The sequence below is a fragment of the Cynoglossus semilaevis genome, chromosome 16 (assembly GCF_000523025.1).
Source record: "Cynoglossus semilaevis isolate Cse_v1.0 chromosome 16, Cse_v1.0, whole genome shotgun sequence".
In the NCBI taxonomy this organism is placed as follows: Eukaryota; Metazoa; Chordata; class Actinopteri; order Pleuronectiformes; family Cynoglossidae; genus Cynoglossus; species Cynoglossus semilaevis.
In genome coordinates, this window is record NC_024322.1 from 5172658 (window position 1) to 5191204 (window position 18547).

Below are 18547 nucleotides of genomic sequence, written 5' to 3' on the forward strand. Positions count from 1 at the left end.
AACAATGGAAGAACAACAATTCAAATTCAAGATAAAAATAGTGTCTTAAAATAAAATATAACATGTAGTAACAAAAAAATAAATTCACATTAAAATAAAAATAAAAACATCAATCTGAATGGTATTAATAGTTTAAGTAAAAGGTCAACATAAGGTTTATGTGACAAGGGTCACACCATGGCACCTACAGTCAAAAGGCACATTAAGAGCCTATAGAGCATCAATTTGATCGCATTGTCAAATTAAAGTTGTCCAAAAGCTTGTGTAAATGTGTTACGGTCTGATGAGATCCAAGAAGAATTTTTGACTGTAATTGCAAAAGCCCCCCAGGAGAGGCCAGAACCCTTTAGGGCAGGCTCAAAATGAGGAAAAAAAGCAGTGTCATGTCAGAGCAAGAGCCACAAAGTTTAGGGAAACTGCTTAAGTTTAAAACAGGAAAACAATCAGCGGCAGTCTTGGGAAACAACCATGAAGCACAACGACCATTACATTTACTTGTAGTGCCAGAAGAGAACAGCACAGAACTGGGCGCCAAGCAACAGTGCTGCTTTCAGAATAAAAAACCTGGAGATACATAGTTGTGTTTTCATAGAAAATGAAATGGAAACTTTATTCATTGTATGATTTGAAAACTCATATATTTTATAACCTGTAATGTTAATTTGCAATGATTTGTGTTTATGTATCTGTACATGCTTGTGTCGAAAGGTGTAGCTTAAACCAGAACTTTTTTGGGGTTATTTTTCAAAGGCTGTAAAGAACTTTTGTCCGACTCCTAAAAAATATTCTTAACTGCTTTTGGTGGCTTTCAATTAAAATCTTCCTACAATTTTTAATCATTTAAAGAATATGCATATGCTGCATATGTTACTTACTCTGAGAAATACATTTTCTGCAAAAGAAGCTGGGTTGTCCACTTCAGTGAATGCCGGTGGTCCCGTTCCCATGATCCTCCAACGTGCATAAAGCATTGAGAGTCCTCCAAAACCCATGAGAGCCAATCGTATGAGCAGCCCTGGACGTAATATTTCACTCAGCTGTCAGAAAAGATACAGCGACACGTCAGGGACGCAAACCAATCCATGATTTTTTTAGACAAGTCTTCTTCCATCATTACTGTGTACAGACATCCATACTGCTTACCTACTTAAACATTACATACAGTGTGATATGTGATGTGACATTAATCATACAGGGTAGTGCATAATTTATGACAGAGAGGGGAGGGTCGGCGTTATTAACTGTAACTCACATCGGGTGGATTCTTCCTAAGAAGTAGCCTCCGGCTGAGTACATACACATTAACATTACAGATCAGGAGAACATCAAAGGCAGCGTTCACACCCTGAAGGGAAATACATGGAGAAGGGAGGGGGAAAAAATGAGTTTAAAATGTATATAGGTCAGCAATAAAGATGATCTTTGGCATCTGTCATACATGCAATACTACTATAATGGGATTAAAATCAATGTAATTAATTCAATTATCAAAATAATTAACATAGATCTCTGGTTTAGTTGGATTTAAAGAAATGACGAACTCACTAAGAAATGACTGTAGAGAAAAGAGAAACCATACCAAGACCGTGATGCCTTGTTCCTTGCAGAGCATCGCTGCAGCACACAGCAAGAGGCTGACCATGACCCACTGGACAGAAAACTTTTCACCTCTGTGACTCGCTGAAGACACAGAGCCAACATTCAGTGAATCAACTTGTTAGGGTGAAAATTGCTGGGCAACAATTAAAATCTAAAATTGAGATTAATTGCAGGATTTCAACAATTATTCAAGATTCATTGGTTGTTGTATCAATTTGTCGTCTCCTAGCACTAGCCATTCTTATTTACGGTATAATAATAATGATAATGATAATAATGATAATGTTTTTAACTGCTTCAATTTTACTCTAGCCTTCACTTAAACAAACAACTAGGATAAATTTGCGATAGCAAAGTGCAAAATGAAATTTGTAAAAATCAGTGATATGAAACATTTAATTTATTTAAACAGTGTTTTCTGAGGTACTTGGACAAAATATTTCTCAGCAGGTTAGTGTTAAACACAGATCAGATAGCGCCCACTCTTGTCAATTAATATTCAGAGATGATCCTTACCCACAACCACATTTACTTCTCTATCTTTAGTCTATATTTTACTGTTAAACCAGAAAACATCCAAACACTTTCTCATTTGAAAAGGCCAAATGAGAAAATACAAGCAGAGGGCATCATGACAGCAGATGAACACAGCTCTATACACATCTAGTAACCCATTTGAAATGAAATGACACAATTTATCTTTTGGCCCCACTGGATTTATCTTATTTTAAAATTAACAGTAGTATTCAGTTACCTACCTCTGTTAAAAGCTCTGCAGTAGGCAAGGAAAGACAGTTGGAAGAACAGAGCACATAAAAGATCTGCTCGCCCCACTATACCAGCCACCTTATTGACAATAGGATGAAAAAGAGAAAAAAAATGACATGTGACTGTTTAAATTCGCACATTAAACACATTATGTATTCATGATTGTGTTACAGATTTCACAGAATGTTCTGCATAGTGTAAGCAGTTAAAAATGGGCTCATGAAGACCGGCCTATTAAAATGGACAAGAAAGAATCACTCATTATCACCGCGGCTTGTTAGTATGTTTGTGTGCTCATGGTTCTATACAGTGTGTGAGTTCAGTATGGTTGGCATCCTGGGGTCGCTTGCTTTGATACATACAGCACATCTTATCCAATAGCCTGCCTTCCTCCCACCCCCCAGGTCTCACCCAGTCCTTGCCCGGCATGATTAAAGACAATGGAGAGGGGGATTTGCTGCCTTCCAGCCAGGCTTTACAGCTAACACACACGCCGGCAGGTCAATAAGCAAACCCAACACGGCTAATAGTGAGGACGCGCTACCATGTGTACCATAGCCCTGCACTCCCAGCTGAGACGGGACTTTTGTTCTTGGCATGGAACCAATGCATGTTTAGGATGAAAAACTCAGTACTGGTTTTTCAAGATGCCACAGTGCATTGTTTTACAAAATTCATGTTGTGAAGAAAAGTTTCTTCACAGCCCAAAACTGGAACTTTCATCTCTAAATAAAGAACAATAAAACTTTTACCTACCCTAGACAAAGTCCAAACATGGACAGACACTAATGTGACACAACTTCACCATGTAGCACTACTAGTGTAGTACATTACCAGAAGTAAGTTACAAGTCATTGAGTATATGTATTGTCAGTAATGGGTTTTTTCTTGATCTGGGTTGGTTGCTAAAACAAATGGAGTTAACAGAAAATCCATTTTGTGCAGGCACAGAGGCATTTAAAGTTAATAAACAGACACGTCTATGAAGATTCTCAGTCATTCAGGTCATGGGCAAGTTTAAAAGTTCTGTTAGGCAACTTTCCAGTTGCCTAACAGTCCAGTTGTCGAACAGAACTTTTAAACTTAATAAACTTTTAAACTTAAACTTTTAAACTTAATAAACGTTTAAACTTAATAAACAGACATGTTCAATTTCTTCTTCAAACACTTCAATGATGTGGTTGTCTACTCAGTGGATTTGTTTTGCAAACTTTGTTTTGAGACACAGAAAAAATGCTAGCCCCAATGAGCAACAACAATGTACATATAATATATTAATATATAATATATTTGACATCTAATGGAGAAAATCACTTTTTTACTATTGAGCATGTCTCTGTATAATATATCCCTAATAACAACCTCCCCAATCCCAACAACCTCGCCTCATTTCAATAGTTATGTAAAGTAATGGAGAAACTGATTACAAGTCAAAATCATTGATGAAACATATTAATGTTTGTACTTCATGTAATGCAGTGTAAACTGTAGGTTATTGAAAACACACTGCTCTCAGAGGAGGTTGCATTGCTTAATAGTGAATTCAATTTGGCAACAACCCACCTAATAATGAATGGAAACAAAAAAATAAATAACAGTGAATACATTCATCCAGTTTTGAACCTAATTCTGGAATTTTACACTTACACTTTCCGTGTGAACTGGGTGTGCAGCAAAAAAAAGGGCAGCGAGCAGAGACGTCTTGGGGGCACGGTTAATTATTCCACCCTTCTCATCATAGGCCAGTCCACCAATCAAAATAGCAAACACATCAATCATGAGTGCAGAGATGAGAGCATGGAGGATAATGTTCAACAAGTGAAAGCCAAACGGGTGTAGACCTCCTACTATGAGGTAGTTGAACCTGCAAAAAAAATCAGAAAGCGTTCTAATGATAATGTCAAATATACAGTGAAATTAAATAACTGTTATTGACCAGCTGATATGTATTCACTTGTGCTGTAATGTGACTACTTACCTGAAGGTTAGCACAGTTAAAGGCCGATAAGATTTGTGGCTTGAGTTGCTGCTCAAGTTGCTTCCCCAGAAGTCATTAGTCCAGATGTTGTTGATTGGTGTTGTTGGCCGCAAGTCCTGCAACAGAATTTGCAGTAATCACACTTACAATACAGACATAGAAGCAAGTTCAATCAATCAAGTTGCCTATCAAATTAAAACTTTTTTTTTTGGTAGAATATCAACATATTAACATGATTTTTTCCTGAAGAGGAAGTTGCTAAACTGTTTCATATAAATGAATAATCACTTATATATGTGGTTTGTTTTTCATTATTTTAAAACATCTGTCTATACTACTATAGCTATATACTATAAAAACCTAAAGTTTGTGCACAAATTAACAAGTCACTTTGAGATGCTCAAAGGCTGTATAATAATAGCAGGGCAGAAATTTGAGAAAAACTGTAACAAATCGATTGAGAAAATCCTTATCCCCCTAACATTACTGCAGTTGGACAGAATTGGTATGAAAAGAAGACCAATGGTCCAAGGACTTTTGTTAATTATTAATCTAAATTACCTTGTTGTTGACAATAGCTTCAGAGTCATCAAACACAAACTCCCCATCATAACTGTTAATGAAGCACAGGAGGGCCACCAGGGCAACTGTGACCTTGGCTTGGACTGGGGGCAGTTTTGGCAGAGGTATTTGATGATCCCAATAAACCTCAGACAACGTCATAGTGATCCTCACAGGCTTTGGTTATTCTGTATCACAGGGAAGGATACAGAGACAGGCAGGTATAGTCTATTACAGAATAGTATGGCTTGGGAGACATATTCTATATGCAAGAATACAACAACCTAAATAAATGAGGTTTGCATAACGCTTATAATCATACCGTATCTTTCCAGAGTCATGGTGAGAGGTCACCCTGTCGTCTGGGACTCCGATGTCTTGTAGCAAAGTTGCTTCAGAAAGCCGTTAAATAATAGATTGAGGCGAAAGAAAAATACTTGGTGCCAAGTGCCGCAATTGTGAACATTAAAGAGAGATTTTGGACAATTTACGACAATTATGATACGATTAGACGTGAACGATACATTGGAATTCGGCAAGCTATTACCCGGTAGCATTCGCGTGTTACATTAACAGATGTAAATCCTTTTAATGTACAACGCAATCAAACAGTTTACCGGAACTTTACGTGTCGCTAATTGGAGCAGCACATTTTATCATTGTTTTATGTAAACTGGGAACATTTTAATTTACATGGAGTAGGGATAAAGACGTGTATTCAGAGCAGCCATAGATGTACACAAACGTCCACGCGGACAACACTTCCTCTAGCTTATTCACGTGCTCACCTCAGCCAATAGGAGACAAGTGTCGTAAACCTAATAAGTGACGTTAGAGGCGGAAGAACGGGTATAGCAGGGGCGTCAAAACTATTTTTGCAGACGCAGGGAGCAGATATTAAAACAATAAATACCCGGAGGGTGAGTTGTTCCTTCAACTTTGTACAGGTTTACAAAAATCCCTTTGAGAAAAAAAGCAAACCGAATAGTAATCAGAGTAAATAATTTGCTTTGAATGCTGCTTGCCCTCAGCTGCACATAGTTCATATCCATATACACCTGTGACTTCTCTAATGTGAAATATTCAACAAAGCAGACTATCAGTGAGAAAGAACTGATAGAACATACAGTATACAAACTGGACACTACTTGTTTGGCAAAGGTTCCAGAATGCAAAAGCTGAAGGTTAAAAATTGTATTTCAACTGAGGACAATAGGTATTTCCCACACTGCTGGTAGAAACCAGTGAGCGTTTTTGTCAATTTGCAAAATTGACTTTGAATATGAGATGAAGGTAAATTGATTCTATGGTGCTCTCATGCAGTACTGAACTATTTCTTAACTGACTGGTTACAGCTGTACAATCTCCAGGGTGCGCTAAATACATTCATAATCCATGAGGTTTAATAAAACCAATGTAGTACTTTCCATGTACTGTGCCTCTTCTATTCATTCATTATTTATTTCATTCATCTTCTACTACTTAATCCATCTCAGTGTCGAAGGGGGCGGGAATCCGCAGTGGTCATTGGGCGAGGCTTAGCTACACACTGGACAGTTAACTTGTCAATCACAGGACCATACTCATATCGTACGTATGAGAAGTTTGGACCATCCAGTTCACCCTATCCCACAGTCCTCATGTTTTTGGCAGTCAGAATAACCCCCTGCCTCCACCCTTTCCCCCAAAAAACACACAATTTTTAATTTTAAAAAGATCCATAAATATTCTGAGAATCCTTAGTTCTACAGCAAGAAAAATAATTTGATGTCATTGTCACAAAAATAAGTTTGCTTCAGTTACATTTTCATTTTCGTTCATGTAGAAAGGTAGACAAAGTTAATCTTAACATTAATTCCATATGTCAGTCATGTTTCATGGCTGTTTTTCTTCCCCAAAAAGACATGGCAGAAGTGACTGAAGGGATGAGCATCCGCAAGAATTAGAGAGACTGATCTTGTGTAGAGGCCCATGGCAGACTTTGGGATTTTGTGCTCCATTTCACCTGTCATTGCTTCGGGAAGACAAGGAATCTTCTTAATGGCCAGAACCAGGGGCCCAGGGTGACAGGAGGGCGGGGGCAATTTTCAAGAGCACATTCTCAGACCTTCAGGTTGGTTAGAGAAGTAGATGCTTATTAATCAAGAAAGCACATATAATTAAGTCCAATCTTCAAAACACCATCTCCGGTAACTCAACTGTCAAGTGCCACTTTAATTTCCAGAACTCTATTTAGCCGAGCTTCAAGTTTTGAAGGTTTGGTGGGACACGGGCTGGGCAGAATGGAGGAAATAATAAGGGCTCATATGTACCGTACCAGTTTGGTCGAACTCCAAAGAGAGACAGACAACAATTAAGATTTTGTCAGGAAGTGTAAATGGTTTTTGTTGGTCAAGGGAACAGACACCGATGGTATAGAATCTCAGTGAATAGTGAAGGTTAGGGTCAATTGGTTTAGGCACTGAGAGCATTTTGTTCTCTACCAAATAAGTATAGAGTATATTAGTGTTAAAAATATACATTTATACTTTACAACATTTTAATATATATATTTTTTATTTATTGTGTTCATGTCTTACCTAATATGTCTTACTGGATTTGACAGGAAGGAAAGAAAATAGTCTGTGCTAGCTTTAGTAGCACACTTTAGGATAAAAATGTAATTTTCCCCTTCAAATAACACCCATACAATTATTGATTAGTGAAGATTCTATTGGTAAACAAAAATTTACAAAATATATAAAGAATTTGTTGAAGTTGTTAGTGTCAACAACAGTGGTGGCCAGTTGTAGACAACTTCTCTCATCATATGAGAACAGGTAGTTTGTTACATGTGACATGTTCTTAAAGGGGCAGTAACAACTCTAACACCAATCTGTCCTCTTTTTTTGTCCTGCAGTTTGTAACATTGGTTTATCTTCCTCTAAGAAGTGCGTCTTTTATTTAACAATCTTCCATTACACTTACACTGTAAAAGGTTCCTATTTTTGTATGGGTGCCAGGGTTGGAGCAGACAACTTCGGGATAAGGGAGACATAATTGACTGTAAAACAAGCTCTGACTCATCACTTGTCACATGGCCCTGAACTTCTTTGTTTGACTTCACACTGTAAGCTCTACCTTTTCTGATCAAAAGTTTCCTAATATCTCACTTTTCAAACTTTTCCTTAAAGACAGTATTGCATTGTTACATGTGCTTCATCTCCTTTAAAGTTTCTGGAAGCAGCTATTGATGTGCTGGCGCTGAACCACCTCCTTTTGAAATCTCACCCTCAAAGGTACTAAATCCAAATCTTTTCACAATTGAGCTGAGCCACGGGGACTTCATGGGGGGAAATCAAAGCCTGTTTCTAGCCCTTCCAAGGTCCTCATCAGAGCTGCTGATGTTCAAAACACTTCTAATGCTGCCTCTGCCAGCTTATACGTAAGTACTGCTAATTTGCTCCACTCTTGTCACTCACTAGTAGCAGATAATACTCAGCGCACACAAACTTACAAGCAGATTCGTGTCCAAAACTGACATTAAGCAAGGACCTTATTGTGTACACAGTGGTTCTTTGTGAAGCAGTGTTCCTTTCTGAGCTGTGGGTACTCAGTTTTCAGCAAAGACTTCTGGCTCTCCCTTTAATGGGTTTGAAAAAACAGTGTGAACTAAAGTTGTTAAATACATAAACCCATTCAAGCCGTGGAAGAAAAGGAAATATGTCTCATCACACATTAGCTTTGTGTGACTGTAACATAGGTGCAGGTGCAGACAGCAGAATTCACTGTAATTGTCATTTCCCATCAGTGTGAGGCCACGTTTTTGTCAGCATAGCTCAGCAAAACTTTCTTTAACCTTGAGGATGAACAGTAAATCACACATTCATAAACTGGGAATGAGAAACCAATCTATGGCTACAATGCCTGGTTATTTGCAAAGACTGCTTTCCACTAATAAAAAGGCAGAGAAACTTCTAAATCTGTTATCCATTTTTGAGAAATAATAATGAATGTTATGAATCAACATAAACGACAGACAGTTCATCTGACAGATGCAGCCAGTCGTCCACATGGGAAAAATCATCAAAGGCTCAATGTACAGAGGGATCCGTCCAACAACCCTACCCACGACTTCATATAGCCAAAGCCTTGTCTGGTAAAGGAATGACATCAGTACAGTCAAGTCCACTGAAGGTGAGCACATCTTCACTTTAATTAGGTGTGGGAGAGCTAACTGTAATTCCTTCCTTGTCAGAGTGCTGTGTATACCTGTATGACGAGAGAGCGCCTTCAGAGGATGATGATGGAGAATAGCTTGCATTAATGAGGGGAAACACAGCAGGCAGGAGCGAGGACACTATCACTTAAAAGGCCTAGATGACTGTTATTATCTGTCGCCTACAGAAAAAGAGGATGAGATGACACCTTCTAATAACGAAGCCTAAGTGCAAAGTAAGCAATTTCACAGTTAAACAAAGTCAATTTGCTCTTAAAAGATGTGCATTATCAAAAAGTACTGCTGAGTTCTGCTTGTGGGAAAAGAAGTTTTCAAAACTTCAGGTAAAAACGCCATTGATTGGTGAAGAATTCGGTTGTTAGTTTCCTTACAGTAAAAAAGATTAATCTGAATTTGTCAGGGTTCATCACTGTGTTTTCTTTAAAACATCAGTTTTCATGGTGGTCTACTGCAGTGATCAACTGGTAGCCCGCTGGCCTAATCTAACCTGGGACTAAATTCCAAAATAAAAAACAAAACATTACATTTTATTTGAGTGTCTGTCCAGATTCTGGCCCTCTGACAAATGTAATTCTAACTTAAGTGGATAAAAATATCCATCTGTTTATCTAGCCGTTGATGTTTTTAGCTGTTAGCACGTAAAAATGTTATTGTATATATAATCACAGAGCTGTGATGCGTGTATCTCAGGCAGGTAATACATTTAATCACAGCCCTTCTCTCTCTACATCTGAAATATTTTTTGTTTGTAGAAGCTGAATCTAACCAGTGTGTGTTTGTGTTTGTATAATGACGAAGGACCCATTTGTTCTCTACATGAGGCCAAAGCCGTGGTCGTCTTCTAAGGTAAAGGCATTTACATCAATATCAACACCCGGGGGCCCTGTGTCCATCACGGAGTCACTTTTGAGGACCTCTGCATGTGTCTTTTCTGACTCTCATATTTACATTTTGCTGTGATGGCAAAGATGCATGCATGCAATAAATGTAGTGACTGAAGTCACTCACAGAGAAGTTGTGGTTCTTGGACAAAAAAGTAACTTTAATACTTAGAGCTAATAATACCGGCTGTATCCTGGGATGTAAACTGTAAGATACAGTGGTTTTGATATAATCTAGAATTAATACATTTGTAATGTATCTTTTTATATTTTCTAATTTTCTTGTGACATTAAAACTTGCCTGATCAAACCTTTATATTGACAAAGGACATAATGTTCAAGACACAAAATATTTTGCACATTTATCATACGTGTCATACATATATAAATATATAATGCCAGCTAACGCAAAAAGTTTGAAGAATATTTTAAGCTACTGAATATTAAATAAGCCTTTGACTTTCAACAACTTTTCCCATTCTTCATATATTTTAAGTCCTGTCCTGTCCAATTCCATCAACTTTTTCCTATCCCTCCACAGGTGTCTGATCCCTGCGCTTCCAAAGTGATGGATCCATCATATCACATCACAGCTTGCAGTCAAAGAGTGGCAGCATGAAGGTATACTACCGTCCAAGCCTCCTGGGCACAGAGATGAGACGGAGACCGGAGACCATCTTCAAATAAGGGAAAACATTTTTTGGCGTGTGAGCCCTTCTGACTTCTGTGTACAGTGGTGAGGACCTGGATGTGGAGAATCCAGAGGCCAGAGGGGGTCTGGTAAAAAAAAAAAAAGAATGTGTTGTGTGAGATCTGGCAGTGGTTAAGCTGATTTGTTCTGTACCCCGGCCCCTGCTGTTGCCTTCTCCCTGGTGTTGCTCACAAAAGTGTTCCGCCAAAAACCCTCCTGTCACCATGACACCCCAGGCCTCAGGATGATTGACATCCTGTCACATTATCTTATGACGGCGCTGGTGGAGAGAGATTGCCGAGATATGATACTGGAAAGTGACTGGGGACTTAGATACACACACACATACACACACACACACCAAATCACATGTACTTTAGACATAGAGCCTAAAGACACTCCAAGGAGATCAGCACAAATCAGTTTGTAGGAATACTCCAGAGGATTCACAGAGAGACACATATGTTTTGCACCATGTGTACATCATGCTCCAGAGGTTGTTCTGTTTGAGGCAGCAGGGTGTATGGAACAGCCCACAGATTACTTTGTGGGCTGAACATCAGCTCATATGGCTGGGGGTAACAGCTCCAGGCTTTCTGCAGCATTCCCACACCCAAGAGATGCTGGGTGGTACCAGTGAAAGATGTTGGGTTCACACGTCAAAGAAAATCATTAAAGTTACCTAAAAATAGACGAGAGCCTCACAAAGACAGACACCGAGTTAACATGAGGCGAGGCTCTGTAAAAGCAGTTAAACTGACAGGGAATAAGAGAATTCTACAAAGTCCTGTTGATAAATATATATAATAACAGAGATGTACCTTTTAGAATTGGACTGAGAAAAGTGAAGGTGACATTTGTTTGACGAAACTCTTCACCTACATTTGTTGAAAGGAATTAATTTAAAGGCAAAGGCAACGGAAGGTGAGTCAAATCCAATTTGCCTCTTCAAGGGTAATTCTACCCCGCTGCTTTTTGGCAGTCACATATTGTAGGTGTAGGGTGGACTAATTCCTACTAAGGAGGAGGGTAAAGTGTAAGGGGAACTGGCTCAGTGTACCAGAAACACAATGAAAAATTAGGGGCTATAACACAAAACCCCAAATAGCTGAGCCAAGGGAGTGATAGCTTCATAACCAGAAAGTTATGAAGCATGTTAGCTATGCTAACAGCAACAGAAATGTATTGATGGTTTTGGAGACAAAATGATGATTCTTAAAGGATTATTCCTTGTTTTAAGGAAAGACTTGTCTAGAGTTAACCCTTGTATAGCCATCTCTGTCTACCAGACTTTGCTAAAGCTCGACTTTTTGCTCTTTTATCTCAGCTGGATTTATTGCTGGAATTAAATTATCTATTTCCTAGGACAGTAATGGCATCACTGGCACTGGTAAGTCAGTGTCAGTGCCGCTCCAACTTTTGATAAGAAGTATCAATCCAGTTCTAAAATGAATTGTGCCTATTCAGACAACAGCATTTGTCCAAAACATCCAGATCCAGATTGATGCTAACAGCCATGGAGGGAGGAATTTAAACCTGCAATCCTGTGATCAAAGGCCTGCCCCCTTTTACCACCAGATCGTGGGCTACCATTTGCATTCATTATACATTAATAAAAATGATTGATGATAAAAGTTTACTCTGTAAATCGACATTATTTCCATGAAATTAATTCATTAAAAAGGCATCATGATTCTTTTCTTTATCATAGTCATGTTGACCCTTCACCACCTGTAAAACCACAGCAGCTCCTTCCACAGGAACATGGGTATTTATATTTGCACTGCCTCCATCACTTGTCTGGATGGTGTCAGGTCAGCCTGATACAAAGTTCCCATTAGCATGAGGCCCACTTTCAGGGTTGTTTCTAACAAGGTGAAGACTATTCTTTCACAGTACTCCCCTGTCTACCCCCTTCCTCCATCCATCCCTTTATTTATTGCACTTCTTTCCCTTTCTCCCCCTCTCCCTGCTCTCCTTCTTCCCCTCTGGAGGTCTGCATTAAACATAAAGACACTGCATGGATGGGTGAGTCAACAAATTACTGCAGCCAATAAATGGGAAAATGATCTGGCCCTGCTTGTGCCACCATTTATTCTCTGGCTTTAATTTTACACTTTCTTTTCTGGGCTCCTCTCACCGTCGTCCCTCCCCTGTCCTTACTGTCCCCCCATTAGGTTATTGTCTTTGGCTCTTAAATAAACATGATCCTAGCCACAGCCTGTCCTTATTGCATTTAGATGGAGCATTGCTGCTCATGGTTGACTGCTTGTGTCCATCAACTGGGGGAGCCTGAGTTGCTCTAAAATCCGGGCTAATACACATGAAACTGCTGCAGCTGTTGGTCTAACCTTTGAGTGTCTCCTAAGGAGCACAGTGATATTTGCACTTAATAAAATTATGCCTACCAGGAGAATATGCCGCTGACATTTGCCATTTGTCAAGTTGAGGTGGCAGCAAGGCTTTATGGGTCATTAATGTTCAGGAGAAGAGTAAAGCCTGGAATTGTCAAGTATTATCCATGGAAACAACATGTTTTTTTTCCAATGTATTACTGTATGTACACAGTGGTTTTCACCACTGTACTAGGATAACGATTATTCTGTTTAATTTATCCTTTGCACAGTACAGGATAAATGTCATGTTATCGTCACTGTGAGGCAATGTCAAATATATTTATTTATCAGAAAGGTAATTTACTACTACTTTTTTAAAATTGTTTTTTAATTTTGCTGTATGCTGGTCAGCAAAGGTCCTCATTTAACAGGCACAATACTGCAAATACTACACTGCAATCAGAGGTCTTCTACAGGCAGCTTGGCCCTCCCTGTGGTCTGTGACGGTACTGCAGGGTGTGGTAAAGTTTTTGGTAGATTTTAAATTTTTCACATTTAAATTAAAAAACAACAATATTTGAACATGCGTAAAACTTGATTCGATGAATGTGAGGATCATTTGGATTTTTTGACGGAATGTTTTTTTTACCTAATGATTCCTGATTAGATAAAAATGTAGTTGGGCACTGATTGTGCAAGAAAATATTTTTTTCTTTTTCTTTTCTTTCTTTTTCATTTTAAAGCTACAATAACTCCTTACTCAACAGATGTTGTGGCAAACCCAGACTCAGCTAAAGTTAACTATGACAGTCCAGCTGTGGAGCCAATCAATTTCCCACCTAATCACATGGATCCTACTGGAGAAGATCTCAAAGAACAACATTTTGAGCTTAGCAACATCAAAATTAGCTGGCAGGCAGAAAGATCTGTCTCCAAACCTGGCAGTTGGAGTTCGTGTTGTATTTCTTCCAGCTGTAGTGAGTCAAAACAACATATAAGGCATTGTGAAAATGTCTGTTTTATAAGGTCAAAAGGAGCTTCTGTTTTCACGGGATAAAAACTAAAGAGCCAGAACATTAATAATACATTCTCTTCAGCAGACACACGGCCTGTATCACTTCCATTAATGTTCACCTTTTCTTTAACACACATTTTGTATTTTTATTTTTTACTGCTTTGACTTATAAGAAATGCATCAATCACTTTTCAGTCCATCTTTCTAGATGTGTATGTGAAGCGGCGACATAAACTGTAGGTCATTAACCCTGCTAAGCAGTTAGGCAGCTATAATGGCTGTAAGAGCTCCAGCTATGAATCACCTGACAGGAAAACTGTAGTAATTATGATGATAGTCAAACTGGAGAATACTTATATAGAAAATGTAGCTGCTAAGTGGTCTGAGCTTGTGTTTAAGTGCTGCAAGCTCTTTTGAGCACACACACACACACACGTGTGTGTATACATATGAATAAAGGTACACGTGTACATACTATATATATATATATTGTATGATTTTATGTTTTACATGTTTGGTCTATCTTCCATATCCAGCCAGGCTTCCATGCTGTAAGATGGAAAATTTAAACATTTAAGTAATACCAGAATACTACTGCAGCTAAGAACCATGGGTATAAACGCTTTCTGTAAAACGTAAAAAAAAAAAATCATTGTGTTGCTGTGATTACATGTGCTTGAAGTCTGCAAAACAAAACTGATGCCAGAAAAACTAAAAAAATAAAAATAAAAATAAAAACTGGACCAAATGTTTGTGTTATGTTTTTGTCTTAATGTAAACTCATTTGCTGTAAAGTTGTCACTTCAAATATTAATGTCACATTCTGAAATCAGATCTGAGCTGTCGTAAAAATCACAGTCTGGCAAAATGAGCATAACAAATAATCTGCCACATCACACGGTCCATGAAGGACACTGATTTCTGCTTTGATACCATTTGATGTTGGATTTCGTTTGTTTCTTCAGGAGGCTGGTGCACGTGCCAATTCTGTCCAGGCACATATGTTGGCACGAGTTTGAATTTTTGTTTAAATCCGCAGAATAGAGGGTGACAGCGGAGCAGGGGGTGGGAGGGAGGTAATATTTGGAAAAACACAAACAGCACTGACAACTGTGCTTTCTTTTGATGTGGTGATTGGCAATCTTCAAATGTGACCAAACAAAGAAGAGAGGGAGGGAAAGGGGGAGAGGGGGAGAAAAAAAAAGAAAAAGGAAAAAAAATTCAAGTTGTCACTTTGCACCTGAGTTGTCGCAAATGATCCCATTCTGCAGCCGGTGGGGGTTGCTGTCAGTCTGAAGCAGCAGCAGCAGCAGCAGCAGCAGCAGCAGCAGCATTTCCATGTTTTCATGTTTGTGTGTTTCCTGTCGTCTCTGTCTTTTGGGGCTTCTCTACATCCCCAGGTCTCGGGCTTGAACTGAGTTGGTAGAAGGTTACATCTGTTGGGAGAAGGTGAAAATGACATCTGTGTATTAGTTCCTTTTGTATGAACATTCAAGTTCTGCTGCATATGACACAGACGGAGTCCTGGAACTGGTCCTGTTCAGCTTGACCTCCTCTGAGCCTGCGGTGCTGTATTGCTATTTGTTTGTTTGTTGGGCCTGGACAGTAGGGGGATACCCCCACCCCCAAAAAAATACTCACACCAAAACAACAAATAACAAGACAGGCAGGGATGTACACAGTGTTTTCATTAGTTTGAATAAGAAAGGAAAGACAATCCTACAGTAAGTAGCTTTACCTCTCCATAATGTCACGTGAATTTTCAGCTCCTCTGCTCATGAACACAGTATTTTTGCACAATTTAATGTAAAAGCTGAGTAAAAAAAAAACAAAAAAAAGAACTAAATTATACGGTAAGGTTGCAGTTACATTACAGAAGCTTTAAGGTTGCGTGGCCCGTTGAAATGGAACAGTTTGAGCACAGCGCCCTCTGCAGGCAAGTGTCGCCCGCTGCTTATGAACGCGGTCAAGCTCACGGAGGTTTCCCATTGTTAACCTTTCACTGCAATTAGCAGCCTTTCTACTTTGATTGTTGGGTGATTGAATTGGTTCGATTTGCCACTCATATCATTATTTTGGCTGAAGATCAGACAAAAGCTCAGTCTGGCAGTAATTAAAGAAGGAAACGACCAGGTGTAGAACTGGGCTGCAGTGTGGGCCACGGTCAGATGAATGGGACTGATTAGACGTTCAGTCAAACTGTGGGTTTTTTATTCTGCCTAAAAGACAATGTGCAGCCGCTCACTCTGGGTTCGGAGTTCAGTGGGGAGTGGGGGTGGGGGCTGACTGCAGCTGAGAATCACTTCCTGTGTTAGTCATACTGTTCATACAGTGACTTTTGAATTACTATTCATTCATTCTGATTTTACTACGCAGCACTTTGATCAATTATCTATTTAATTTGTGCATTTTTTTTATTTAGTAATGTGCTGATTTACTGGCAATATTCTGGTTAATATGGCAAAATTAACTAAATATTTTATTTAACTTTTTTAACTTTAATGTGAATCAAATATTGATTCTATGGCATTTTATTAAGAAGTAATAAACCTACATTTCCCAAAATTTCAAAAGTCAAGAAATTATATAATTTTGTGCTAAATATACTCCAAAATGTTTCTCAACATTGTTTGAATATGCAAAAATACATTTTCAGTAATTAAATTCCTAAATGTGGGCTACATTCTGTGAAAGCTATAGTCCAAGAGCCACGGCTGGACAAAACACTGGACCACCTGGTTTAAACTCATCAGAACTCCAACAGTCGACTGGATCATTTGGTAAAACAAAAACATAACACATAAATCACAAAGCATTTCTGACTGAGCTGTGTTGAAAGTGGAGGTCAGGTCAAGGTCAGAGCCAGTGGAGTCAGTGGACGAATGCCAGCAAACTGAGTGGAAAATAATAAGACTTTCATTTTCCCTTAACTAACTCAGAAATGGATTTTAATCAACACATTATGCCAGTTGTTAATTGCTTTTGCTGCCTGCTGCTAAAATAATTTGCTACTTTTTTTTTATTATTGTTGTAGTAGTAGCCATCTGTTTCAAAACACAGGAACAGGATCAGGCCTAGACCTGGGGTGGATGTTGACATGATGTACAGGCAGCTCATTTGCACTGCCACCACCTTATTTATGAGGCTGAGAGAGTGCTGAGGGGACGATATGAGCAAAGGGAAGAGGCTGCAGTTTTAGGGAGGAAAATAAAATTAATTTATATTCAAATACAACTAGATTATCATGTATCTTTTAACACAGAAGTCTCTGTTATCTCGGCTGCAGAATATACACACTATAGTTGTTTAAAAGAACACTAAAACACAGAAAACTAAAATTCAGATAAAGAGAAAAAACAAGTATTAAAGGATGAAAAGTAAATCTGGCCAATTGGATATTTTTATTTATGTTTCTCAGGGTGTGCGTGCGTCACATTCGCACACGTCCTCTATCTGGAATGTGCTCCTAGTTGAGGGCATAAAGGATCCATCTCTAAGTATTTTCAATGGGACGCAACGTCTGATGCCAGGTGAAGGCCACATCTCGCCAGGAGGGTGGTAGCGCCACCATCAGAGCCATCATGTTACTTTAATTACAGGTAATCTTGACTCTCGGGCACTTTTTTCCACTCCCTCTGCTCTTAGGAACTTCCTCCTCAATTACCAAAGTGGCTCAATTAGTCCCCCAAATAAGGAGTGGACATGCATAGGACAGAGACGGGCAAATTACGACAGAGGCTAAGAACAACAGGCGCCGTAATGCCCAGTGTGACGGAGAGGCAATTAAAAGACAGAAAGTGTTCTACCACACGGGGCGAAAATGAGGAAAAGGGAGAAAAAAAGCTTCTTTTGACGAGCGAGTTTGGAGCTAAGTGGAGCTTAAGAGGGAACGACTGAGGAGAAGAAAGAGCGAAAGGGAGATAAATTAAAGGCATTTGATTGGCAAGAGGGGCTGAAGTCACACTGTTTCCCAACAGGACCATATGTCGGAGGGCCACTCAGTCATCAGAGGCTCGACTGTGTGAGTACGTAAGTTGTGATTTCTATAGAGCAGAGTACGAGTCCTACCAGCAACTCATTCTCTGTCCTCTCTCTCTCTCCGTTTCCCTCAGTCATTATCCAGACAACCTCACATTCACTGCATCAGCAACACAACAGGGAAACTTACTGGGCTTTTGACTAGGACTAATGATGACCTTGTCTTTTTGATGGACCAGTTTTGTGTCCTTGTTAGGACTAAATGCTTCATCTCTACAGCCAATATAAGAAACACATCGTCTGCATACAAAGAGATACAATAAGATACAAAAAAAAAAAAAAAAATACACATGCAAACTGACCGGGGCATTTTGTTCATTAAATGATTAAATGAGAGAAGATGAGTAAATACAGTAAATTAATAGAGTCCAGTTATTGTCATCAGGCGTAACTACAAGCAGTTTAAAAGCCAGTAAAGCTAAATGTAAATAACTGAAGCTAAAAATAACGCTACTTTCTCA

General features: G+C 38.9%; 2 protein-coding genes across 7 annotated transcripts in view; both read right to left on the reverse strand.

Moving 5' to 3' along the window:
- tmtc4 (transmembrane O-mannosyltransferase targeting cadherins 4) overlaps positions 1 to 5660 on the reverse strand; it is an 8836-nt gene extending 3176 nt beyond the window's left edge. The window contains exons 1-8 of the mRNA XM_025063631.1: positions 5229 to 5660; positions 4907 to 5094; positions 4346 to 4461; positions 4015 to 4231; positions 2358 to 2445; positions 1580 to 1680; positions 1253 to 1345; positions 872 to 1037 (exon numbers count right to left, since the gene is read on the reverse strand). Of these exons, the coding sequence (XP_024919399.1) occupies positions 872 to 1037; positions 1253 to 1345; positions 1580 to 1680; positions 2358 to 2445; positions 4015 to 4231; positions 4346 to 4461; positions 4907 to 5068 (943 nt within the window). The 5' untranslated portion in view covers positions 5069 to 5094; positions 5229 to 5660. The remainder of the gene's footprint in view (positions 1 to 871; positions 1038 to 1252; positions 1346 to 1579; positions 1681 to 2357; positions 2446 to 4014; positions 4232 to 4345; positions 4462 to 4906; positions 5095 to 5228) is intronic.
- Positions 5661 to 5841: 181 nt separating this feature from the next.
- The window catches only part of nalcn (sodium leak channel, non-selective), a 67241-nt gene continuing 54535 nt past the window's right edge, over positions 5842 to 18547 (reverse strand). For all 6 annotated transcript variants that reach the window (XM_008328245.3, XM_025063629.1, XM_025063628.1 and 3 more), the window contains 2 exons: positions 15289 to 15484; positions 5842 to 10783 (listed from right to left, as the gene is read on the reverse strand). The gene's annotated coding sequence lies outside the window, so the exon portion shown is untranslated. The remainder of the gene's footprint in view (positions 10784 to 15288; positions 15485 to 18547) is intronic.